The sequence below is a fragment of the Hemiscyllium ocellatum genome, chromosome 2 (genome assembly GCF_020745735.1).
Source record: "Hemiscyllium ocellatum isolate sHemOce1 chromosome 2, sHemOce1.pat.X.cur, whole genome shotgun sequence".
Taxonomy (NCBI): domain Eukaryota; kingdom Metazoa; phylum Chordata; class Chondrichthyes; order Orectolobiformes; family Hemiscylliidae; genus Hemiscyllium; species Hemiscyllium ocellatum.
This window is the reverse complement of record NC_083402.1, coordinates 122,165,425-122,192,436: the sequence shown is the minus strand read 5'-3', so window position 1 is coordinate 122,192,436 and position 27,012 is coordinate 122,165,425. Positions and strand designations below refer to the sequence as shown.

The 27,012-nt window shown below is 41.8% G+C and overlaps 2 protein-coding genes across 3 annotated transcripts in view; one reads left to right on the top strand and one right to left on the bottom strand.

The window, feature by feature from the left end:
• Nucleotides 1-7,104, bottom strand: part of ptar1 (protein prenyltransferase alpha subunit repeat containing 1) — a 43,407-nt gene extending 36,303 nt beyond the window's left edge. Inside the window, exons 1-4 of one of the 2 annotated variants that reach the window (XM_060839637.1) lie at nucleotides 7,007-7,104; nucleotides 6,309-6,473; nucleotides 5,118-5,287; nucleotides 1,158-1,224 (exon numbers count right to left, since the gene is read on the bottom strand). In XM_060839637.1, coding sequence (XP_060695620.1) covers nucleotides 1,158-1,224; nucleotides 5,118-5,287; nucleotides 6,309-6,403 — 332 coding nt within the window. In that variant the 5' untranslated portion in view covers nucleotides 6,404-6,473; nucleotides 7,007-7,104. Of the gene's footprint in view, nucleotides 1-1,157; nucleotides 1,225-5,117; nucleotides 5,288-6,308; nucleotides 6,578-7,006 lie in introns of those variants that run through there. The other variant, XM_060839647.1, reaches the window with a different exon arrangement.
• Nucleotides 7,105-10,187: 3,083 nt separating this feature from the next.
• The window catches only part of LOC132826119 (cilia- and flagella-associated protein 95-like), a 35,616-nt gene continuing 18,791 nt past the window's right edge, over nucleotides 10,188-27,012 (top strand). The window contains exons 1-3 of the mRNA XM_060841771.1: nucleotides 10,188-10,306; nucleotides 13,409-13,523; nucleotides 16,401-16,519. Coding sequence (XP_060697754.1) covers nucleotides 10,188-10,306; nucleotides 13,409-13,523; nucleotides 16,401-16,519 — 353 coding nt within the window. The remainder of the gene's footprint in view (nucleotides 10,307-13,408; nucleotides 13,524-16,400; nucleotides 16,520-27,012) is intronic.

Here is a 27,012-nt window from a genome sequence, read left to right as displayed (position 1 = left end):
GTGGTGGATGCCAGTACAGTTACAACATCAGTAAGAAATGTATGAAGGGATATAATTAGAATAGATTAGCTTCCCTACAGTGTGGAAACAGGCCCTTCAGCCCAACAAGTCTACACCGACCCTCCAAACAGTAACCCACCCAGACCCATTTCGCTCTGACTAATGCACCCAACACTATTGCCCAATTCACCTAACCTTTACATCTTTAGACTGTGGGAGGAAACTAGAGCACCTGGAGGAAACCCATACAGACATGGGGAGAATGTGCAAACTCCACATAGAGAGTTGCCTGAGGCTGGAATCAAACCTACAACCCTAATGCTGAGAGGCAGCAGTGCTAACCACTGAGCCACCGTAAGTGAAGGCAGGTGGAACTAGTTTAGTGTGGGATTATGGTCGGCATCCATTGGGTGAACTGTAGGGTCTATTCCCGAGCTGTATGACTCTTAAGACCCACCCCAGAAACTTTAGCACAATACCTAGATGGATACAGCGAGTGGAGTACCCGAGGAATGCTGATACAATGGAGGTGCTAGCTTATAGATGAAACACTAAATCAGAGGTTTTCAATGTTTTTTTTCCTTAATTAAGTAACTCTGAAATAAATCGCAAACTTCTGTGGAACTCCAACTTGCTCTGCCTCCTCCCTGTCACAATGTAAACCACTATTGGGGAAAAAAAAATTGGGAATTGAAAACAGTACAAACTTTTGGGAAGCTGGAGAAGCCTGGTTGAAACATGCTCCAATAAGATAACGTCTTCCCCTTTCAGACCCATCCAAAAGATCCTATTGCTGCTACTCAAGCAAAATAGAAAAAGGGAGCCAGGGAGTTCTTCCTGGTATCTTGGTCAATACCTTCCCCTTAACAGATTTTGTTTGTTCGTTATCCAGTGCGTTTTGTGTCATGTTACGGAGCACAAATTATTTGACTGCACTTTGTGACAGTAATTTTCAGTCATAACTGGCTCTGGCAGTTTCTGAATGGTGCCATATAAATGCAAGGTATGTAGCTTCTCTAATTTCCGAAAGTAACTCCACCACGAGCGAACAACACAACAGCTTTTAAAAGACATTAATTAGTCATAAATGCCACGGTGGAGTCAGGTTTCGGATCCGAATCAGCCACGGATATTGACATTTGCTGACTGTGACATACCTGACATTCCAGGCAGTTGTGAAGTCTGGATTTAGAAGCAGCAGAGTACAAGTGAGATCAGTCAGTGCTGAGGAGGAGGGAGAGATGTGGGGGCGAGAGGAAGAAACAAAAATGTATTAACCAATCTTATTTAACAGAGTCTATTCACATAAAATGAATCAAAAATCTGTGCCATGAATTGAACAGGTTTCCATTAAATCCAATTCCGTTGCAGATACTAGCAAATTATCAAGCTGCAGATATTCCAACATTCAAAATCTAATTTTCTACAATGTCGGAGCTATAAAATGCTATATTTGGAAAAGTTGGGGGTGGATCAGAATTCATTACTGCTTACAAGACAAGAATAAATATACAGATTGTCAATTGAGTGAGGATGGCCATGATGCAGGATGCTTCTGTTCGAAGAAAGAAATGTTGGTTTACACACCAAATCTCAGCAAAACAGCAGGCAGCTAATCAAACTGAATGTTCAACCGTGGCTAAAGTGGCAGACTGAATGATTCCAGCACCCACCCTCGTGACTGGCTTCCCACTTGCCATTCCCTGTAAACTTCAGCTCATCTGAAGCTCTGCACTCCACAGTGGAAGAAAAAACCCAAACTTACTCATCCATCACCACCTTGGCTCACTGGCCTCTCTATCCTCTCATGCCACAACACAAACCTGTCACCTTGGTGTTCAAATTCCTCTGTAGACTCGACCCTCAACATCGCCATAATGTCCTTTACATCTCCGTGAATGCTGCACTTTGCCAATTCTGGTCTCTTGCCCATTCCTGATTTTTAATTGTTTCTCCATGAGTGGAAAGGCTTCAGTTACCTTAGAACTAAACTGAAATTCCATCGCCAAATCTCCATCTCTGTCCTCAAGACCTGTCTTTTTAACTAAAGCATTTTGGCCAGGTGTCCCAAAAAATCCTTGTGGCTCAGTGTCGATTTGCTCGTGAAAAAACGTCTTGGGATGTGTTAATATGTTAGAGGTGCCACATAAATTCAAATTGTTGTAATCCAGTCAGAAAAAATAATGCTTAAAAACTAAATGGCAATGGCTATATTTAAAATGAAAAAACATGCAGATGTCAGAAATTAGAAACATGAAGAAATTTGAGGTTTGATCTAAACTGTTCATTGCAATGGTCAGACCAGGGCTACACTCAGTTCAGCCACTCAAGGAGACAGCTCAAGCTAAAGAGCGCAGAAAGGGGTCCAAAAACTAAAAGAAGCAAAGATTGAAGACGTGGTCTTTTTTTGCCCTATGACGAGGTGACCTCAAGACAGTAAAGTGTTTTTAAAAAAAAACAGCCAAATGAGGAGTGCAACCTTTAAGAAAACTGCATAATTAGGACATGCTGCGCCCAGTGAAAGCATAGAGCAGAGACATCTGGAAGAGCTCCAGATTATTAAATGGAATGATTTTCCAAGAAGAGTCAAGGAAAGAAAAGATCTTGAAAGTGTTTCATGAAACTGTCTCAATGAGGAAGTACTAATTTCTTGGTTTTGTGCAAATGAACTTGGCTTTTGACAGTTTCCGATTAACAATAACTTTAGAGTGAATATTTGATTCTAACTAATAGGTTATCAACATGAAACAGATTTTTACAATACTTAATATTTATATTTTGAAAAATTCACATTATTTTGCCTTTGTGTTTATTCTGATAAGGACCGAGATGTGCAGCAAATCAGAACACTAATTCAATTTCTTCCCATGATATTCTTTGTACCAATATTATTATAGGACAGCACAAACGTCTAGACAGCAAACAGGAATTCACATTACTACTGTTGTGTGCTCCTGATGAGTGGTTGCACTTTAACTGCGGTCCTTAGACCAAAGACAACAGGAGGAAGGGGCAAAGACCAGGACTCAACACCAATAGTACTGATCAGATAATCAGAAGAAGAGTTGATTAAGGATGAAAATAACATGGTGCCTTTCACAAGCTTGCAAGGGTCCAAACAGAAGGAGTAATTTTGAAATGTCATCGCTTCAGTGTAGAAAATATGGCAGCTGATTTGTGCCAAGCAAAGGATCCCAGAAACAGTAGCTAGGCAAAGATTAAATAAATTTTCTTTTGTCAAAAGCACAAAGTTGGTTGAAGATCCAATGCACGTCCAGAACACAAAGGACTTGCTGATCTTCAAACGGATAATGCATTGAGACCTTTACGTCTACCCGAGAGGGTAGCCAGTATCTCAGCTGGAAGACAGCTTCTCCAATAGTGCAGCACTCCCCTGAAAAGTGAGAGCGTCAAACTAGATTGTGCTGGAGTCTTTGGATAGGGAATGGAAACAACAGACACATCAGCAAGAATCTAAGCTCAGTGTCACAGCTAACAACGTGCAGATTGGGGAAAAAAAACCCTAGAAACCGCAACAGGAACAGGTTCACCACATACATGTCTGCACATGTGTGCGCATTGTGTTGAATACTTGGCTTCACTATAATTCTCCATCACCCGCAGTCTTGAAAAATTCTTGTTAGTCAAGGATAGGCTCCAATGAAACTACATTTACCAGAGCTTGGCACAAATAAAATTCACTTGTTTGGACTGAGTTTTTGATCTCAGATAAAGATTACAGAAATCAAAACATGAGTGACTGTGGGATAGAAATGAAAATCTTTTGATAATAGAGATTGTAAAATAGGTGTTCATCTTCTTTAATAAACTGTAATCATTCTGAAAAGCATTCTGTAAAATTGCTACTCAGTAAAATAGAGACGAGAAAGAAAATCATATTGTGATTACAATAGCTGCTCCTTCACAACTTAACCACTTAATTAACCCTGTTACTTCTTAAAAATAGAAAAAGGTAAAGATATGTGCCAATTCTGCATACGTATAGATAGAAACCTGAAAGCTAAAATGGCAATTCAGCATCTGATTACTAGAGAGAGGGGCTACCCAGAAAGAGAACAACAAAAAAAAAAGAGATTTTTCAGTGGTTATACAATTTAGTCATTAATTTCTCCATGTCCCAACACTTAACATTATCGCTGAATAGGTACAAGTATTGACAGATTATCTGTCATCACCAGCATTAAATTAAAAAAAAAATTAGCACAAAGTTTCAACCTGGAACTAGCATTTTAGGAAAGAACAACATTTCAAAATTCCCAGTTGGTGCACTTTATACTGTTGTTCCAAAAAACATTTGTTGCAATACCACGAGGAATTTATTGCTGAAATACCGAGTGAAAGGGAATGCCACCACGTGGGGAGAAACACAGAAACTGCAAGGCTAGAGAAATCTGATATAATACAGAATAGGAAAGACACAGACTACCCAGCCGCAGGAAACAGACCGTATAAATTTGAAAGAGTGGATTTTTATGAAGCACAATTCAAACTTCGAAAACCAGATCAAATAGGCCTGCATTAAGAAGGCATCTCAACATACACACGCTCACATTTATTTATCAGCTAATTATTTCTGGAAGATCAGTTGCACTTCTTTATATCTCCGCTAATTTGACAACTGAACACCATTACACCCAAGTCCCATTATACTTCAACTTGGGACCCAAATTTCAAATCCTTCTTCATCTACTCCAGCCATCCAACAACTGAGATCTCTATACTCCTCCAATTCTGACTCCTGGTAAATCCTGGATTGATAAATCACTCCAATGGTGGCCATGCCTCCAGTCATTAAGGCCCCAAGCTCACCAACGTGCCCCCTGAACATCTCCATGTCAGTGTCTTTAACATTGTCCTTGAAACCTACTCCGGAGACCAAGCTTTCATACAGCTGGCCAAGTGTTTTGGTGTCAAATTTTGTGTTGACAACATTCCATTTTAAAACCTTTTCTAAGCCTTGTTCCTTTGAAGCGTTATATAAATGCAAACTATCGCTGAGCTTCAATCCTTGAAATATTGGATACTGTTACAGAAAAAAGAAATTCCCTGTTCATTGCAAGTCTAGCTGAACAGTTAGCAAAATAGCAATCACTTACCATCTCTGTCTAACCACAGCTTTCGTTGCCTATAGAGAACAAGTTTGCTATGGACACAGGGTAGAAGGAGTTTAACACACCAGCTTTCCACACCAAGCTTATTTTCAACGAAAACTATAGGACTCCGATTGTACCGGGCTTCAAGACATGGAATCAATCCAATTTCATCACTGCAAAAACACAGGAAAAGAAATTAAAAACACCCCATGTCCACACAGGAAGCAAAGCACAAGTAAAAATGGCTACTCTCACAGGTAAACGTGATCGAATTTGCTTTTCAAGTTGATCTTTGCACATCCAGTTAGTGCTCCAATTGGCAGAATTGGTGAAGAAACAGCAGGCACCAACTTTAAAGTGAATGGCCAAAATAATGAAAGGTAGCACAAGGAAATCTGTCCTCACACAATGGCTGGGGTCAGCAACGCTTTGTTTGAGAATGTGGTGGAAGCATATTCACTGGAGGCATTGGAGAACGAATACTAGGCCACAGAACAATATGTAAAAAAAAAGAGCGTGCAACTAGATAACTTGTACAGAGCTAGGACGAGGTCAAAGGGATGAACATCCCCCCCCCCCCCCCCCTTGGTAGCCATTGCAAAATAAAAATCAACATACAAGATGAGCTGATTGGAAATGCACTGACAAATGCCCACCTCCTCTCGGAAGGGCAACAGAAACAGTCATGTTTACAATGATATTTTTCAATGTGAATGTCAGAGGGGAAAAAAAACTGGGTGTTGTATAATTTTTTTTAAATTGAAAGAAGGTCAGTGGGTCACTTTGAAACAGGAGACAATCAAGCCTCCTCCACCCCACCCCACCCCACGTAGTGGATTCACAAGTGATTGAGAATTCAGATGTACAAAAGGACAAAACCGGCATCGTGCCCTGATGTTTACATCGGCGACCGCGAGCAGCCGGTTTGTGATTGCAACCTGCAAATAAAAACGCACAAGGTCCCTTTTGAAGTTTGATGCTGTTCAGAGGGGGAAGGGACTCTTGGAGGCTAACGCCAGGCTCTCTCTCGCTCTCTCTCTCTGCTGCCTTTTCCCAGCCCTGGGTTGTTTAGAACAGCCAGTGACAGTGAGGATTGAGCAGGCTGCGCTATTGTCTGAAGCTCAGTGGTGTCGCGTCCCCCCTCCCCGGGCAGTGGGCAATGCACCCGCGGGGCTGCAGCACGCCGACACTTACATGTTGGGGTTCCTCCTGAACGCGTTGGCGATGTCTTTGACAACCCTTTGAACCAAAACGTCCACCTCCTCTTCCGACTCTGCCATCTTCCTCATTCAACTCGCCGGCTGCAGCAACACTTCCGGGGCATGACAAACATTTATTTGTGTGTGTGGTTTTTTTCTTCTTGGGGAGAAAGCGCAAAAAGGGAGAACTGAAAAGTTCTTGAAACGCAGACACAAGAGCGGGGCAGCAGAAAGCTGCAGAGGGCTACCTTCAGCACCCGGTTGCAAACCCTGCCCTGGGGATTCTGCAATTTTAAAGGATAGAACTTGCAACTTAAAAGAAAAAGAAACATTTCTCCCCGATTATATTCAGACAACTTTTATACCCCCCCCCATAACTAGTGCTCAACTCAACGATGAAATTCAAAAATCCACAAATGTAAACATTTAGAAGGCTTGATTCCCCCACCCCCATTTGCCCTCACCATAGCAACCCCCTTTGCAAACAAGTAATTTATAACTAAACCAATTGCATTTAAATAGCGACTTGTATCATCCCCAAGACATCGTAAGGGGCTTCAGGGTCAATTAATTTGGATTGTCGATTTTGCTCGGACCCAATCCCAGAGGTAGAACCATCCGATTCTGGGTCACCTGCCTAAAGCATTTACTTTATACCCTCTGTGATAGTGTCTAGGACTTATGTACCTTTACCTGACATGTCTTGTGTCACAGGTATCACCGTGCCTCTAAGATGGAAGCTCGAGGTTCAAATCCAAGCATCTACTGGATGTTAAGAATGTCAAACTAGACAGGATGAGCTGAATGGCCACCCATTTTGTGTTAACACTAACTGCAGAGGGCAACATTGAGTTATTTCAATGTCATGAACAATAACTTGCGTTTATATAGCTCCTTTAACACTATCAAGCAGCATTTTATGAGTACTGTCAGACAAAATTTGACAATGAGGCACATTAGGAACTTTTGGAGCAAGTGGCATACAAATGATTGAAGACATAGAGATTCTAGGGACATCTTTAAAGAGGCATAAGAGGTGCAGAGGTTCAGAGAGGAGATTCCTGGAATGGCCAATTATATGTCCTCCATTTTCATCGCTCCAGCTTTCAGATACCTGCGTGCCAAGTTCTGGAATATTCTCTGTCTTCCTCATCCTTAGTATCATCCATCAAGATGCCATTTAAAATCTACCCATTTGATCAGACTTTTAGCTAAATGTCCTATTTTCTGTGGCTCAGTGACACATTCACCCGAAAACTGTGAGTGGCTTTGGCAGGGTAGTCATAGAGGGTAGGTAGTGGAGTGGAACAAATGTAGGGCCATCAAAATAAGACTATCCCGGAATAAGTCAAATAGGAAATTCGGAAGAAGCTTCTGTAGCCAGAGAACAGTGGGAATGTGGAACTTGCTACCACATGAAATGGTTGACACAAGGAGCAGGGATATTGTTAGTGAGGAAAGAATAAAAAGAGGAGGCCATTCAACCCCTCAAACCTTTTCCACAATTCAATGAGATCATGAACAGATTGAGACCTTGAATGTTTTTCAAACTTTTTGTCACTCATTTGTAGGATGCGGGCATCGTTGGCAAACGATTTGTTGCTCGTCCCTAGCTGCCCTTGAGAAAGTGATAGTGAACAGCCTTCTTGAACTACTGTAGTCCACCTGCTGTGGGTTGATCCACAATGTGACTCCAGGATTTTGACCAAGTGATACATTTCCAAGGACGGTGAATGGCTTGGAGGGGAGCGGGAAGATGGTGGTGTTCCCATGTATCTGCTATCCTTGTACTTCTAGATGGAAACGATTGTGGGTTTGGAAGGATTTTTGGTGAACTTATGCAATGCATCTTGTAGATAGTATGCACTGCTGCCACTGAGCATCGGTGATGGAGGGAGTGAATGTGTGGATACAGTGCCAAACAAGCAGACTGCTTTGTCTTGGATGGTGTCAAGCTTCTTGAGTATTGTTGGAGCTGCACCCATCCAGGCAAGTGGGGAGTATTCCATCACACTCCTGACTTGCCTTTTAGCTGGTGTATAGGCTTTGGGGAGTGAGGAGGCGAGATAGTCTCTGCAGTACTGCAAGCCTCTGACCTGCACTTGTAGCCACTGCCTTTATGTGGTGAGTCCAGTTGAGTTTGAATATATTATTGATAGCTGAATATATTAAAAATACACACATTTTACCATGAGAAGTCAAACTGACACTTTTTAAAAAGTAATTACATTGCATACATAAAACACAGTACAGGCTGGAGATGTGTGGCTATATTCCTATTGCAAATTTTAACTGTTAATTCTCTATCACAAATTAAATAAAACCTTTATTTAAAACCAAACATTTTAATTTGTAAATTGCAACCAACTTTTGCAAACTTGCCAACTTTTGGGGAAATAGTTCAGCAGCGTAGGGATTCCGTTTAAGGCCAGTCAGTGTTCACCGCCCCAAGCGTCCATGGCAACGGCGTTAAATGATTGCAATGTGCGTAGGGCTTTGCTATTTTAACGCCGGACAACGTTTGTTTCAGTCACTTTTGTTGCTTGGGATAAACCTCAGTCGCCGTCTTCGAAGCCCAGCGTAAAGTCGGCGCTACTTTAGAAGGCGAGCAGACCCCTCACTTAGCCCTGGGCAAAGTGTCTCTTTAAAGTGGAAACCGAGCTACAGAGAGGAAAAAAGACAGGGAGGGAGAGGTATAACTATAACAACAACAGTCAACTGTGGGATAGAAGGGGACTGAGAGATAGGCAGAGGAGTTGAGTGACAGCTAGGATTGTACTGAGAGGGAGAGTACTCTGTGGTAGGGAAGAAACTGAGGGAGAAATAGAAGAGAAATAGGAGAGGGATAGCAGGCAACTGAAGGGGAGACAGGAAAGTAATAAGAGAGAGCAAAGTAGTGGAAACTAAAATAAGAAAAGTAGAGGGAACTGAGGGGTGATAGAAAGGAATTGAAAGAGATAAAGAGAGACAGGCAAAATCTAAAAAGACAACTGCATGGTGGGATGATGAGAGAGGGAGATAGGATTAAGAGCCCTATTGAGAAGGAAGTGAGATAGCAACAGAGACAATTGGTAAGAGAGCGACAGTGCTAATAGAATAAACTGAAAGAAGGAGGAATATAGATAACCATCGTAGAAAACCATAACTGACAGAGGATACATAAAGGAGGTAATGATAAGCCAATAGTTAGAGCAAAGGTACTCTTTAAGAAGGAGACAAAAGAGCGTGTGAAGGCCTCTATCAGAGGGAGTGTGTGAAGGCCTCTATTAGAGGGAGATTGGAAGGGCTAGAGGAATTGAATTGAGGAAGATATTTAAAACAAGGGAGCCAGCACAAATAGAATTAAAAGAAAGTAAAGGCAGGAAATACGAAAAATGATGCTTAGAAAATGAGAGATACCAAGTGAATGAAAGCAACAGACAGAGAGAAGGCAAAGTATAACGACAGATAAGACAGTAAGGGCAACAAATTTTATTAACAGCCAGAGTTGTGAATGTACCAAACAGAGGAAGACAGGGAAAGATAGTTGTCAAATGAAACAAAGCATCAAAATTAAGCAAGAGAAGTAAGAGAATTTTAAGTGAGGCAGAAACGTGAGAGAGAAAGATAAGAAATAACAGAGATTGGAGAGACTGTGACAATTATTGAGAGACAGCACTAAGCTGAGAGAAAAAGACAGGAGAAATCAAAGAAACTAAAAGAGTATTGAGAAAGGGTACTTTTTGAGAAAGTGCCAAGGAATTATTGGCTAGAGGAGCAAGCATTAACAAGAGTGAGGTGAGACAGAGAGGTGCAGGGAAATAACGAGGCTAAAGCAGTGGATAGAGTTTGGGTGAGCACACAAGCCAACCAAGGTTAGTAGCGGGGCAGCACGATGTGGGCAAACTGGAACCTCCGTCAGAATTATCAACTGGATAATCCAGATCGAAAAGGTTCTCTGACTCTCCGCTCGAATTATAAGAAATACAGCAGGCCCGTGTTAGTCTGCAACTGGTAAGAGGTCAAAATGGAAGTTTTATTAAACTTTGAATAGCTTCTTCAATATAAAGGCAGTAGGAACTACAATAGCACTTTTGTTTTGGTACATTACCATTGAGTATTCTGGGATGTTGCAGCTCTATTTCCTCTGCTAATGCTGAAAATGATCCTAATGGCAAAGAGGGTAGTTCAGCCAACTTTATAAATCAAGTCGACACAAAGTTTGGAGAAGACAGAGAGGGGTGGGGTGGCAGAGAACAGGTTGTGTGTGCTGTCAGCATTGCTTATACATTGTGACAGTTTGTTTATTGTGCCACAATTTGCTGTGAATGTTGCACTGGGGCTATGGCATTGCTGTCATTTATGTGGGAGTGCCACAGAACCGTAGAGGAGGTGTAGCCATGCAGTTTGCCTTAATATCCTCTTAGCTTTACAAAGCAATATTCGCTTGTCTTTGTTGCATAGATGAGTCATTAGGAAGTGACTGTATCCTCACTGTAGAAGCGATGGGAGCAGGCTTGAAGAACCAAATGGTTTACTCATGTTTCTATCTTCTAAAGTAAAAGCAAGGCAATCAAACAGGGAAGACTGATATAACAAAACAAAGAACTGCAGATACTGGAGATCTGAAACAAACAAAAACAGGGTTTGCTGGCAAAACTATGTTTGGCAGCATCTGTGGAGCGAAAACAGAGTTAAGGTTTCAAATCTAGTGGCCCCTCTTCAGAACTGATTTAATTTGTTATTTCAGTGCCCCCTCAGTGCTGCACTGATAGTGCCATCCTCGACTTGAGGTTCACTAGACTGATACCAGGTATGAATGGACCATCTGATGAGGAGAATTTAAGTAGATTGGGCCTGAACTCACTGGAGTATAAAATAACAAGAGGTGACCTAATTGAAGTATACAGGATTCTTTGGGAATTGACAGGGTAGATGAGGAAAGGTTGTTTCTCCTGGGAGAATCTAGGACTGGCGGGCATGATTCAAGAATAAGGGGTCACACATTAAGACAAAGGTGAGGAGGAATTTCTTCTCTTAAGTGGTAGTGAATTGTGGAATTCTTCATCACAAAGGGCTGGTGTGGCTGAGTTGTTAAATGTATTATTTAAGGTTGAGACAGATATTTTTAATCAGTGAAGGTCTCAAGAATTATGGGGGAAAGGCAGGAAAGTGGAATTGAGGATTATCAGATCAACCTGAATGGCAGAACAGACTCAATGGGCCAAATGGCCTCCTTCTGCTCCTATATCTTATCTTTTGGTCTTGTGTCTTCATGACTCTGGAGTGAAACTCAAACCCACAGCATTTTGACTTAGTGGTGGTCTCGCTATTCATGAGGAATTAGAGAGGTCTGACTCCTTGAGATTCTCTGTGCTTTTCTTCTGTATAACACTAGCAATGCAACCACAATCTCTGTATCAGCTGAGGTAGTTCTTGAGACTTGCTTACTCAACTTGTCCTGCAATGGTGTCTTGGCTAAAGCCATGAATAAGCATTCCTTGAACACTGAGGAAACTACATGGAGTCTTCTTCATTGTTGATGCCATCTTTCTGACCCAGGTTAACCATTTGCTTTAGTGCTGTCCCAGTTGCTCCTTTGGATCAGTAGTGTTTATAGTCTAGAGCTGTATTTCTGCTCACTCCAACTACTGCTGCCCCTGTCCACTGCTCACATGCATGCTTTTCACATGACATAAATCTAACCATTCTGATTAGGTATCTTACAAATTAAACTGTATTTTAAATATACATCATGTGTCATGGGGAAGCATGGGGGCAAAGAAAAAGGCCATTTGGCCCATTTTGCCAGTGCTAAATGTAAAACCGATCCAACTACCCCTACTTCCTCAACAACAGTATTTTCCTGTAGAATATTTGTGTATTTGTCCAAATTTCTTTTGAAAGATATTATTGAATCTGCTTCCATTGCCCTTTAGGCAACGAGTTTGAGATCATAAAATGTTACTGACTTTCTTGTCAATCACCTTAAATCTGAGTCTTCAGATTACTGACCCTCCAGTCACCAGAAAGTTTTTCCTTACTTAGTCCACCAAAGTCCTTCAGGATTTTGCCCATTTCTATTAAATCTCCCCTTAGCCCTCTTTGTCCTAAGGAGAATGCTTTGACATCTCCACATAATTGAAATCCCTCATGTCCCAGATACCATTTGAGAAAATTTCCTTTGCACCCTTACCAAGGCAGTAACATTCACTCCAAATGAGGATAGGCTGGGATTGTCTTCCTTAGAGACATGATAGAAATGTGGAAGATTGAGGGACATAGACAGAATGGATATGAAGGCATCTTTTCCATTGTTCAAGGAATCACTAAACAGGGGCAGAGCATTAAGGTAAGAGGTAAGAGTTGAGAATACATTTTTTTCATGCCAAGGGTAAGAGGAATCTGGAATTCTCTGCCTGAGAGGGTGGTGGGAGTCCGAAACATTGATAACATTTTAGTTGTATTAAGATATTCAGTTGTTTTGCCAGAGTTTCCACGGCAATGAGCCAAAAGCTAGAAGTTGGGATCAATATAGTCAGATCTCTGTTGACTGGCATAGACGTGAAGGGCCGAATGACCTCCTTTAGTGCTGTAAATGTCGATGAGTTTGGAGCCCAAGTTTGTTTTTATGGCACCTTCTAAACCTGTGACCTCTGTCACCTAGAAGAACAAGACCAACAGACACATGGGAACACCACCCTCATCACATCTCACTCCATCCTGACTTGGAAATACATCACTGTTTCTTCACTGTTTGCTGGGTCAAAACATGGGGGCTCCCTTCCTGGTAGTATTGTGGATATACCACATGGACTGCAATGATTTATGATGGCAACACACCAGCACTTTCTCCAGGGCAGTTAGGGATGGGCAATAAATACTAGTCTAGTCAACACTGCCCACATCCCTTCGATTAATAATTTCAAGAGTTTTCATGCTGTTTTCATTAATCATTTTATCTCTCCACCCCCGTGGCTCCCAGCCTCATTCTTAATTAAGGGCTTTTGCCTGAAACGTCAATTTTCCTGCTCTTCGGACGCTGCCTGATCTGCTGTGCTTTTCCAGCACCACCCTAATCTTGAGTCAAGATGTTTCATATCTTTCCATTTGCAGGTATCAGCACAGAGAAGCAGAACCTAAGGATTATGATATGGATACTATCCCAGAGGGATATTGGAAAAACTTACACCGCTCAACGTACAGACGGTTTATAAGTGTTCCCCCAGGAGTAAGTGACATTTGAATCATTAAACGAGTATATTGTTTCAACTTTGTAATTTTTGTTTGATTTTATCTTTAGGTTGACGAGCTAAGATCCACTATTTGACTCCTGGTCATACAACATGGAAACAAACCCTTCGGTGCAACCAGCCACACACAACCATGTTCCCCAAACTAAACCAGTCCCACTTTCCTGAGCTTGGTCCGTCTCCCTCCAAACCTTCAAATGTATCCAAATGTCTTTTAAATGTTGTAACTGTACCTGCATCCATCACTTTCTCTGGCAGATCATTCCAGACGCCAATGACTCTCTGTCTAATCAAAAGGTTGGCCCTCATGTCCTTTTTAAATCTTTCACCTCACTTTAAAAATATGCCCCCTAACTTTGAACTTCTCCAGTCTTGAGGGGGGGGTGGGAGTGGATCCTGGTCATTCACCTTATCTATACCCCTCATGATTTTATAAATCTCAAATAGGTCACCCCTCAACCTCCTGTGCTCCAGTGGAAAAAATCCTAATCTTTCCAGTCTATTTTTATAACTCAAACCCTACAATCCCAGCAACAACTTGGTAAATCTTTTCTGAAACCACTCCAGTTTAATAATATCTTTCTTATAACAGGGCGACCAGAACTGGACACAATACTCCAGAAGAAACTTCACCAATGTCCCATACAACTTCAACATCACATCCCAACTCCTGTACTCAAAGGTGTCAAAATAGATTTCGGCAAAGCTGGTTGTATTGATGGACTGTATACATATCCAAACGAAATGATGATGGGAGCAGGCTGCTTCTGGGTACAAACTGGTCCATTCACCATGACAAAACAAAATTTCCCCATTTTTAGGAATAACCTTCAAAGATGCAATATGATTTGTATTAATATACCATGTGAATCATTAGTGAATAAACTGTGACCTTGGAGATAATTTGACGTTAATTTTCCCTCCAGACTCGGTGGGTAGAATTTCTCACTCTGGGCCCTTAGGATGAGATTGTAATTCATTCAAAACTTTTCCGCCTCCATAAAAGTAAACTTGAGCCCAGAATATTGTGAGTTCGAGTCCCAGTCTCAAAAAGGTTGAGTATATAAACCAATTGGCATTCCTAGTGTAGATTTGAGGAATGCTGCACTGTTGGTGGTATTAACGTTTGCAGAAGAGGTTAAACAAGGGCCATCTCTCTACATATAGGTCTGAAAGAAATACTAAGGAGTGCCATAAGCATCACCCGTGAGGGTGATCTGGTCCTCCACAAAGTCTCTGTGACAATAACCGAAGAATTCCATTGAGGAGATGGTCTTTGCAGTACTGAAGACTGGAGGTGAACATCAGGACCATGCAGAAATCCTGACATAGCTAACTCTGCAGATATTGTCCAGGAAATTGAAATTTCCTTGAGGCAATTACCTGACCTGTGAAACAATTCTCCTTCTAAAATATTTTTCCTCAGTGTGCCGACCTCCGTATTTGGCAGCAAATTCCAAAAACAGAAGTCAATGCACCAGCACACCGACCAGCATGCAGCCACACAGCTTAGAAAGAATGCTCATCTAGAACCTTCTAAATTCTGAATTATAGTGTGAGTCTTCACAGGCTTTTGACACACTGAAGCTGAATATTTACCAGGAAAAGACAGAGGACTGAAAACCTTCTGTAAGTCCTGGAATAAAAATGAAACTGACCCCAAACCACCCCCCTCAGCCCTGGCAACACGCGCGCACAATCAACTGAGCCATTGCTGACCCCTTGCCTAACACTCCCTCCACCGCAAGCCCTGACATCCTGCCGTCCCCTGTTTCTGTAACTTCCTCCAGCCCTATTCCATTCTAAGATCCCTGCACTCCCCTAATTCTGGCCACTTGAACATTTCCGAATTTGCTCACTGCTCCTTTGGTGTCCATGCATTCAGCTGCTGAGGCCCCATGTTCTGTAATTCCGTCTTTAAAATCTCTTCAGAGTTTCTCTTTACTTCCTCCATTCAAAGGTGCTCCTTAAACCTACCCCTTTGACCAAGCTTTTGGTCAGCTACCTTTCATCACCTCATTTGGCTCAGTGTCAGATTTATTCGATAATTACTGCTATGAAATTACTTTGGACATTCTACTTTGAAAATTCAGATAAATGTGTACTATTACATATTCATAATTTCTCAAGATTAAGCAACGTTTGCTGTGAGCATCAATTCACATTAATCCCGTTATATTATTTTCAATTTCCCACTCTTTGTTGAGTTGAACTGAAAGGAACCTTGGGTATTAAGTCAGAAAGCATTTCTTTGCACAGAGGCTCATGGAAATCTAGTACTGTCCTACCCTAGAAAACATTTGAAGCTATGGGCCAATTGAAAATTTTGTGGTTAACAAGATTCTTGCTGATTATAGGTATTAATGGTTGCAGTACCAACATTAATGTACAGATCAGGAGAAAGTAAGGACCACAGATGCTGGAGATCAGAGCTGAAAATGTGTTGCTGGAAAAGCGCAGCAGGTCAGGCAGCATCCAAGGAGCAGGAGAATGGACGTTTTGGGCATGAGCCCTTCTTCAGGAATCTATCGACGTTTCGGGCATGAGCCCTTCTTCAGGAATCCTTCAGGATTCCTGAAGAAGGGCTCATGCCCGAAACGTCGATTCTCCTGCTCCTTGGATGCTGCCTGACCTGCTGCGCTTTTCCAGCAACTCATTTTCAGCTTAATATACAGATCAGCGGTGTTCCAACAGAATGACATTATAGGCTCACAAGTCTGTGGGTCATCCCAGTGCTCCTGTGTTCCTTTCTGTTGGTCAATGTTGGGATTTAATGGAGATTTTGTGGGACTTCTAGTTTCTTCAGTGTGAGAAGAAGTACATGAAATTAAAATCTGACTTTTTTTTTGTTGCAGGACTGGAGCACCACATCAGAGGCATTCATGTCTCAAATTAGTTTTAAGGACGATTATCGACTCAGGGAAAAAATGCCATTAATGGATCAGAAAACAGCGGCAAAAGAACTTCGTAAGAGGTAAGTCATTGAGAGAATGCTGCAGTTGATTAATGTAACCTTAAAGGTTTTTGCAAAATCTTCAAGTATAATCATCTGTATTGATAAATTATACTTATGACGAGGCCCAGTTTATTTTCTTTATTTTACATGTGCTAAAATTTTGATGTGCCTGGCTGTCAACTTTTGTTTAATAATCATTTTTCTGAAGTAACTTGGCGTGTTTCACTGCAAGAAAGGCTTTATGAAATGTAAGTTGTTATCCATGCAAATATAACAATATCTTTCATAGTAGTTGTGTCAGTAGGTGGCGATATGGTTATATATTTCAATTTCTGGTTCTATCTGTTCTAGCGTTACAGATAAAATGGAGCCAAGTCAGTCCTTAGAGTCAAGACCTCTGCTATACCATTGTGTCAGACCTGATCTGCACCATTTTGGAGTGGCTTTCCAATATGCCAATCTGATGCTCTCCTTCTGTAGTCATTATTCCAACTGTTACAAACTGTGTCACACCAATTGACCTGACTGAACGAATCTGTTGTATGGCTTCTCAGAATCTTGGGCGGATATCTCTCTAACAGCATTCTGTACCTACTTTCTTTTAGCCATACAGTTGTGTTGGTTAGCTCAGTTGGCTATACAGTTGATTTGCAATGCAGAGTGATGCCAGCAGTGTGGGTTCAGTTCCCTGAGGTCACTCTGAAAGCTGTATGTAAGGAGCAAGAGGGTAGCTAGAGAAAGGGTTGGCCCACTCAGGGACAAAGGAGGGAAGTTATGCATGGAGTCAGTGAAAATGAGTGAGATTCTTAATGAGCACTTTGCATCAGTATTCACCAAGAAGAGGGACATGCTGGATGTTGAGGTTGGGCACAGATGTTTGATCACTCTAGGTCAAGTTGGCATAAGGAGGGAGGAAGTGTTGGGTATTCTAAAGTGTTGGGTGGACAAGTCCCCAGGTCCAGATGGGATCTATCCCCAGTTACTAAAGGAAGTTAGAGAGGAAATAGCTGGGGCCTTAACAGATATCTGTGCAGCGTCCTTGAATATGGGCGAGGTCCCGGAGGACTGGAGAATTGCTAGTATTGTCCCCTTGTTTAAGAAGGATAGCAGGGATAATCCAGGTAATTATAGACCAGTGAGCCTGATGTCAATGGTAGGGAAGCTGCTGGAGAAGATACTGAGGGACAGGATCTATTTACATTTGGAAGGAAATGGACTTATTAGTGATAGGCAACGTGGTTTTGTGCAGGGAAGGTCATATCTTACCAACTTAATAGAATTCTTTGAGGAAGTGACAAAGTTGATTAATGAGGGAAGGGCTGTAGATGTCACGTTTGATAAGATTGTCGATGGTGGGCTCTTGGCGAAGGTGAAGTTGCATGGGGTCCAGTGTGTACTAGCTAGATGGATAGAGAACTGGCTGGACAGCAGGAAGCAAAAAGTAGTAGTGGAAGGGAGTTTCTCAAAATGGAGAACTGTGACCAGTAGTGTCCCACAGGGATCCGTGCTGGGACCACTGTTGTTTGTGATATACATAAATGATTTGGAGGAAGGTGTAGGTTACCTCATGAACAAGTTTGCAGATGACACTAAGATTACTGGAGTAGCAGATAGTGAAGGGGACCGTCAGAGAATGTAGTAGAATATAGATAGATTGGAGAGTTGGATGGAGAAATGGCAGATGAAGTTCAATCTGGGCAAATACAAGATAATGTATTTTGGAAGATCCAATTCAAGAGCAAACGATACACTAAATGGAAAAGCCCTGGGGAAAATTTATGTACAGCGAGATCTAGGTGTTCAGGTCCGTTGCTTATCTTGAAGGTAGCAATGCAGGTTGATAGAGTGGTCAAGAAGGCATAAGGCATACTTTCCTTCATTGGGCAGGGTATTGGGTACATGAATTGGCAAGTCATGTTATGGTTGTATAGGACTTTGGTCTGGCTGCATTTGGAATACTGCATGTAGTTCTGTTTGTCATATTACTAAAAGGTTGTGGATACTTTGGAGAGGGGCAGGGGGGTTCACCAGGATGCTGCCTGGTATGGAGGGCATTAGCTATGAAGAAAGGTTGAGTAGATTAGGATTATTTTCATTAGAAAGATGGAGGTTGAAGGGGGACCTGATTGAGGTCTACAGAATCATGAGAGGTATAGACAGTGTGGATAGTAAGAAGCGTTTTCCCAAAGTGGAGGACTCAATTACTTGGGGTCATGAGATAAAGGTGAGAGGGGATATGTTTAAGGGAGATATGCATGGCAGGTTCTTTACACAGAGGGTGGTGGGTGCCTGGAACGCATTGCCAGCGAAGGTGGTAGAGGCAAGCAGGGTAGAATAATTTAAAATGTATCTGGGCCAATACATGAATGGGTAAGGAGCAGAGGGATATAGATCCTTAGAAAATAGACGACAGGTTTTGATAGAGGATCTGAATTGGTGCAGGCTTGGAGGTCTGAAGGGCCTGTTCCTGTGCTGTAATGTTCTTTGTTCCATCTTCCCAACTTTCCAACCTTGTCTCTTGCCTGAGGTGTGGTGACCCTCAGGTTAAATCTCTCTCTGAGACCGCAGTGCTCTGGTCCCCTCGGACAATGGTGACTTTAACTTTTACACCTGTGTGTAAAATAATTCAGTTTATTGTAGTGAAAATGCTGTTTTCCACACTGGACATGCCTTCATTCCTTTTGCTTGATGTCCTCTGCAGTATTTACATTCTGCCCTTGATTCATGATTATTCTGCCCTTTGGACCCGCAATGTCAATCAACATAATGAAAGGCCTAGTATGTTCTGCCATGAATGTACTGGAGCTTCAGATTTACAACCTTGGCAATTCTACAACTATTAATCACTCTTCTGAGAGTGTGCTTCTCCTCTCTCAATGGGTGTGCTCTCACTGAAGGATCCCTTAGGTCAAATACAATCCAATCTCCTATTTGCACAGGATTCTATGAGCTGAGCTAAATAATTCACATATTCACAGATGGCTTACTACATAGTAAGAGGCCCTTCACCCCACTGTGCCTATATCTGCATTGCGCTCTTCAAATTCTTTTAGTGGCAGCTTTCACAGCTCTGAACATTGCTTTGTCTTTTTGTAAGTAACTGCTTTTCTATACAAAATGTCAACACTCAATCTCAGCTCCACTTTAACGCAATGTTATGAGCTTATAGGGTAACAGTCTGGTCTCCACTGCCTTTATCGTGAAGATGAATCCCTCCACCACCAACACCGCCCCCTCCCCCACCCAAAATCAGTACCTCATGTTCGAAGTAACATGGCAACAGCAAACTAGGAATGATATTGGAACAGTATTGCATTTCTATCTCAAACACACTCCTAGCTATTCTGACTCCCTTGCTTGTTTCCTCACTGTAAGCATTCAGGAGAAGGAACCAGTGAGCAGGAGAGGAAGCAAGTAGGAAGATGTCAGCCAGTAGCAGTTTTGGTCAGTGGCAGTGTCATTTAATAGGAGAGAGTTGGGAATGGAACAGGAGGGAGTTGGGGAGAGGGAGAGGTGGCAAATGGGAAGGTCAGCAAGTGGGAGAGTGTTAGGAAAAGCATGGGAGAGAATGAAATCCAAAGGCTGGCAAATTGGAGGGTCAGCCAGTGGGAAGGCTTTGAACAGGAAAGAGAGTTGTGGAGGGAGAGAATCAATAGGTGAGAGAGTTGGAAGCAGGTGAGAGTTGCAGAGGGAGAACATGTTGGGAAGGAAGCAGGAAAGTCGCCTAGCAGTAGAAGAAGGAGAGGATGAAAAGTGAGCAGGTGAAGAAAATGGCTAGTAACACAGCAGGCCAGCGAGTGGAAAGCTGATGAGCAGGATGATCAGCAAACAGGATAGAACCAAGATGGAGCAGGAGACAGTCAGCAAATGAGAGAGAGTTAGTGGGCAGAAGAGTCCATTAATGGGGCAATCAGTGAGCAAGAGGCTAGGTGAATGGAAAAGTGTTAGGAAGAGAGTGGGGCAAGTTTGTTCGACAGCGGGGCTAACTTACAGGAGAGGGGGAAAGTAATAAGTCAGTAAAAAGAGTTGGCATATTTCTTTTATTTTATTAAAATATTCTTAATTGTTAGAAATCATTTACAAATATGAGTTTCACATGCGTAGTATTTCACCTCAAGAGTTTAATGTTTCAGCGTTTTTCTGACAACAAAGGATCGATGAAAGCCAACTACAGCTTTTATACTGATTGTAAAAGAAAAGCCCTATTCGCTTGAAATTGAATTCTCAAGAACACATCTGCAAAGTGAACTGAGAAATTATGCTACTCATAATTGTGTCAGCTATGTTTCTAAATCTTAATTTTTTTCCATTTATCAAAAAAACTAAGTTTGCAAAGGGAAACCATTCCAGTGCAAATGCCCCTTGTCCCCAGGCATGGGTTACTGGAAAACCCTCTCCCTTCTCTTATATCAACAGGCTGACTTCTATATTCCAACTTATATCGAGCTTGGCCCAGGCAACTCCACTCTGACACACACATTCATGGCAAGATGAAATTATTCCTACCCATTTTTAGCCTTAAATTGGAAGTTATTTGGTGACTGTTTGAACCACAGTTGTCACCAGTGTTGCTTTTGCCCTGGCTGCAACACCCAGCAATGGCATCAATTAACCAACAATGATATATCCACCATATAAAAGGGCAAGACCAACAGACACATGGGAATCATGCATTCTGTAGATTATCCTAAAGCTTTGCACCATCCTGACTTGGAACAATATTACCATTCCTTCACTGTCACTGGTCCAAACCTGGGGCGGCCCTTCACTGATCGTAGGTGTACCCACTCCACATAGACTGCTGTGATTGAAAAATGCAGGTCCCTACCATCTTTTCAATTATGATGATCCTAGCTGATGTCATTACTGGCCAACGAAGATTCCAGATTGAAATCTGGCTTGAGAGATAGTATTTCATTTTTATTTTTGATTCAATGAGGTAGTTTCTTGTTGCAAATTTGGCTTTATCAATTCCAAGAAGATTACTAATCAAAATAACAGAGGAAAAAAAGCAAACTTTATATATATAAAGGTCTTGAAACATGCAGTAAAAATGTAATCTCATCAGCTCCAACAAATCCCATTACAGTACTCAAACATCATAGAGAATGACCTTTTCTATCCCATATAGTATATGATTTAGCTGTGGCTTCAGTTCCTTGTCAGGAGAAACTGATAGTTTCTTTCTTAGTATGTTACGTAACTGAGCGTAAGCCTTCTCTGCTCTAATCACAGTTTCAGTGTTTTAACTAAACACTTCTGGTCTGGAAAGGTCATATATTTTCAACTTCTCCCTTTCTCAGAAGTGACTGCCTTACAAATTTAACATCACCTAAATCAGAATTGCACAAACAAAATATGTTTTAAGAATCGAGCAATGGGTGTTTGCCCTGATCAAAAGAAAGCAAAACCTGACATTCTGAGATTGAATGTGATGCCTAACAATTTACTTTGGGAAAAATTTACAAGTGAACAATGTAAGAAAAACCCATTACTCTCCAAGATGTTATTAAAAGAAGTCACCATGGCTACAGAAATACTCCCAAGATATTCACTAAATCCTTTTGTAAAATCCATATGTCACTAGTTCAAATTTATAACTCTGGACTCAATAATACACAATATTTATATATATATATATATATATATATATATATATAAATAACATATGTCATATCACAATGGCAATTAAGAATAGGCAATAAATGTTGTCCTAGCCCACCACACTCACATCCCATGATCAAATGTGAATGCCTTCAGACTCATTCACATGCATGAGGTAGGATTTCTGTTTTGAGTGCACTTGAAGAACTAGGCATACCAATTTCTGTTTTTGTAAATATTAAGAAAAAATTTAATTTTTTTACAAAAATACAAAATCACTACAAAACAGAATAGTAACCTTATAATATAATGGCAATAACAGTAAACAAACAAACTACTATACTCCACAAACCACTTAGGAGAGAGAAAATAAAAATGACAAAATCTGCAATTCAGTAAATAACTAAAAGAAAAACTAAATTAAACCAAGTTAAACCAAGGTATATTAAATTGCATTCAGTTAAGTTAACGCACTTAGCGCAATCCCCCATCACTGGGAGCATCCGTAGGTATACCCGTATTTGTTCAGGATTCTTCCTCCCAGGGGCCCCCGGACTGCCAGACACATCCTTCATGACTACACAAAGGCCTTGACCAACATAGCCGACACGTCTGCGTCTATATAGTTCAGAAAGGTTTGCCACATCCTATTAAAACAGTTCTGGTGCACTATACTCGTAAGGAAGTCCGGGGGATGTGCTTCATAACTAACCTACACCACCCCGAGAGTCCTGGGGGATTCTTTGACACCCAGCTGATGAGAATGTTCTTCCTCGCACAGAATGAAAGAATATTATATAGTTTCTTCCCATGCATGTCCAAAGAAGGGAGATTTGGCAAATCCAAAAGGAGAGACACTAGATCCAACTTAACCTCAATTCCGAAGACCTCTTCCAAAATACTTGCAATGGCACCCCAATACCTATGAAGCTTATGGCATGACCACATGCAATGAGTAAGAGTGCCAACATCTGTTTTACATTTGGGGCACATTGGGGACACTCCTGTCTTAATTTTCGCATGCCCTCTGGTGCCAAATGAGCCCTGTGGAGTATCTTCGGTAGCAGAGCCTGCTTCCTATTACAAATCAAAATCTTCCATATGTTCTCCCAAATATCCTCCTACACCTCTGATGAGATTGCCACCCCCAATTCCCGAGTCTAGATTCCGCACAGTCGCTCAATGTCCTTCGAAACATTGCCTCCTAACAAGTGATAGAGGGTGCTGACCAAGAGAGCGCCCGTAGACCGAGCACTCTTCTTTCCATATCTGACCTATAGGCACTAACCATCAATGTAGTCTTTTTCTGCATAAAGACCCTAACCTGAAAGTAATGAAAGAAGTCCCTCCTGGATAGCTCATATTCCTGACTCAGCTGCTTGAAAGACATCATGACTTCCCATCAAATAAATCTCCCAAACTGGAGACTCCTCTAGACTCCCAGAGCTTAAAGCCAGAGTCCATTGACACTGGCCAGAATCCTAACGTTCCTACTATGGGAATGAAAAGAAGTTTTTTGTAAGTTGCCTTAATCTTGTCTCATCATTCTCCTTGCTTTAACTGTGTTAAGGGCAATTGAATTTCTGCAGTGGCCCATAACAGTCCTCATCTTGGACAAAGAGAACAAAGAAAATTTACAGCCCAGGCACAGGCCCTTCGGTCCTCCAAGCATGAGCTGATCCAAATCCACTGTCTAAATCTGTCACCCAATTCCGAAGCATCTGTATCCCTCTGCTCCCCACCTACTCACGCATCTGTCCAGATGCATCTTAAATGAATCTTGTCCATAAAAAGCCAATTGATGAAGGGGCATCTTGCCTGGGAAGTCTCGATGTCCAATCAGATTGACCGCGGGTCCTGGTCAGCCCAGTCAGCCACATAGGATAGTAAGGAACTCAATTGATATTTCTTAAAATCCGGGAAACCAAACCTCCCATCCTCTATGGAATCTGCAATTTGGCCAGCTTAATAAGAGGCCGCCTATGATGCCAGATGAAAGATCCAAGCCAATTGTAAAGCCTCTGTAGTGCTTTCTGGATTAATGGTGCTGGAAGAGCGCAGCAGTTCAGGCAGCATCCGAGGACCAGTAAAATCAACGTTTCGGGCAAAAGCCCTTCATCAGGAATAAAAGCAGAGAGCCTGAAGGGTGGAGAGATAAGCTAGAGGAGGGTGGGAGTGGGGAGAAAGTAGCATAGAGTACAATAGGTGAGTGGGGGAGGGGATGAAGGTGATAAATCTGGGAGGAGGGTGGAGTGAATAGGTGGAAAAGAAGATGGGAAGGTAGGACAAGTCATGGGTACAGTGCTGAGCTGGAAGTTTGGAACTAGGGTGAGGTGGGGGAAGGGAAATGAGGAAACTGTTGAAATCCACATTGATGCCCTGGGGTTGAAGTGTTCCAAGGCAGAAGATGAGGCGTTCTTCCTTCAGGCATCTGGTGGTGAGGGAGCGTAGGTGAAGGTGGCCCAGGACCTCCATGTCCTCAGCAGAGTGGGAGGGGGAGTTGAAATGTTGGGCTACAAGGCGGCGTGGTTGTTTGGTGCGGGTGTCTCTCAGATGTTCCCTAAAGCGCTCTGCTAGGAGGCGTCCAGTCTCCCCTCCGTAGTGCTTGCCTAGACAGCATCAAAGGCAGCATTCGCATGAGATATAATAAACAAGGAAGAACATTCACTTTGACCAGACGTATTCTACTCAACCGGGGCATCGGAGGATCCTTCCAGCGCTGAAGGTCCTGCCTTATCTTCTCAAGCAACTGCATAAATTTAGCTTTATATAATTGATTAAAGGCCGGGGTGATAAAAATGCCTAAATACAGGAAACCTCCCTGTGACCACCCCAAGATTGGACATCTAGTAAGGTCCCCTCACAGGCGTGGCCTCCGACTTCATTAAATTTTATACCCCAAAAATGAATGAAATAAATGAATCACTTGTGTTAAATGGAGCACAGATGAAATTGGATCAGTTAAAAAGAGAAGAACGTCATCCGTGTAAAGGCTGATCATATGCCTGCCTGATCCTTCCTCCAGGGCAATTATGTTGGGATCCCTCCAGATGGCCTCTACCAGTGGTTCAATCACCAATGTAAATAATAATGGCAAGAGAGGGCACCCTTGTCAGCTGCCCCGCCGATACTCAAATTGTCCGACCTTATACCAATGATGAGAACCACTGCTTTCGGGTCACTATATAACACTGCCACCCACCTGGCAAAAACCCCTCCAAGACCAAACTGCTCCAGGCCATAAAAGAAGTATGGCAACTCACCCCAGTCAAACACTTTCTCTGCATCCAGAGAGACTACCAGGCCCGGAATCGACCCGTGTTTTATAGTCTAATATTATTAGTAGAGCTACGACCTGTCTGGTCCTCCTTTACAATGAAGGGCAAAACCGTCTCCAACCTCAATGCCAGCATTTTTGACAGAATTTAAAATCCACATTTAGTAATGGTATGGGCCTGTACAAAGTGAAATCCTGTAGCACTTTCCCTTTCTTGAGAATAAGAGAAATATTTGCTTCTCTCAGAGGATGGGAGGCAATCCTGACTGTACCAGTAATTGTACATATCCAACAGTGCCCTGTTCCCCCCCCTCAACGTATCTATAGACTCCTTGTAAACCTCACTTTGAAATCTATCTGGGCCGGGCACTTTGCCACTCTGGAGCTGTCTCACCACCTCCTGTATTTCTTGGATTGTCAGGCATTCAGAAAAGACGCCTGCTCTGAAGTTACTCCTGGAAGGTCCCAGGGTCTTAAGAAAGGACTCCATCTTCACCAATCTGTCCTCACAGTCCTCCAACCAGTACAGCTCAAAGTAGAATTTCTGAAATGCTGTATTATCTTTTTGGCATCGCTAGTAAGACATACCAATTTCTAAAGTGAAGTTATGGTTTAAGTTTCAGCGCAAACTCATTTTCATTACCATGCAGGTAAAATCTTCCATGAACCAGTGATATTGGGCTGCAGTTAGAGAACACAATTTTTAACTTTGCTTTGTAGAATATTCTTTTGATAAATTAAAAAGTAATAATCTGGTGTAATTTGATCAATGGGTTTATCACTAAAATGCGCATCTTAAATTAATGTTTCCTGATTAAAAATCAGTGAAAACAAAGCATTTACTGGCTTAACTGGTAAGTCAGTTTCTTTGGTAAAACAATTTTATTTTAATATTTAAAAGCTTTTAAAATGAGCCAACTTGTGCCTGTGCATTAAAAACTACCAGCTCATTGTGAAGAGTTTTCTCAATGATTCGCAATTAAAGAAAACTCACCATCCTTATTATTTTCATCTGGGGATCTGGCCATTTTTGTGGAGAGGGACACCATCCAGTCCTGGTTTTTAAACCTGGAGAAGAGGTCAGAAAAACTTGATTTACACTGGTCATAATTAACACCGAAATTCCTTGCTTTTTTTGTGTTGTTTCAGTTGCTCTTGGACAAATTGTGCTGATAAAGCTGATACAAAATCGCAGAAGCTGCTGGTGGGAATGACTACTCCCACTATAATTTGTACGGTGCTCATAAACTGAGCAATGTTTTCTTGGATGAACTGGCTGGATTTATTGTCTGGATCCCTGGTTACATTAGCACTGTGAATGTTGCTGGAGTTGTGTAACTGAGTCATTTGATTATTCTGCCAGAATAAAACAGCTTGTTGAAATGTTTACATCAACGTGGTGGATAATTTGGCTGGAAGAATTTTGAATTAAAAATAAACATGTTAGAAAGTTCATCATAATTATCCCAGTTGGACAACTTCCCTCCGTTTCATCCACCTTCCCTATAACCATCAAAAGTACATATGATTATAGAGACTCTTCAGAACTTGAGTAATAATATTGATGTGGAGAAGCATCTGTATATAGCATCTTGAAGACAATTAAATGGCCCTCATAATATCAGACATT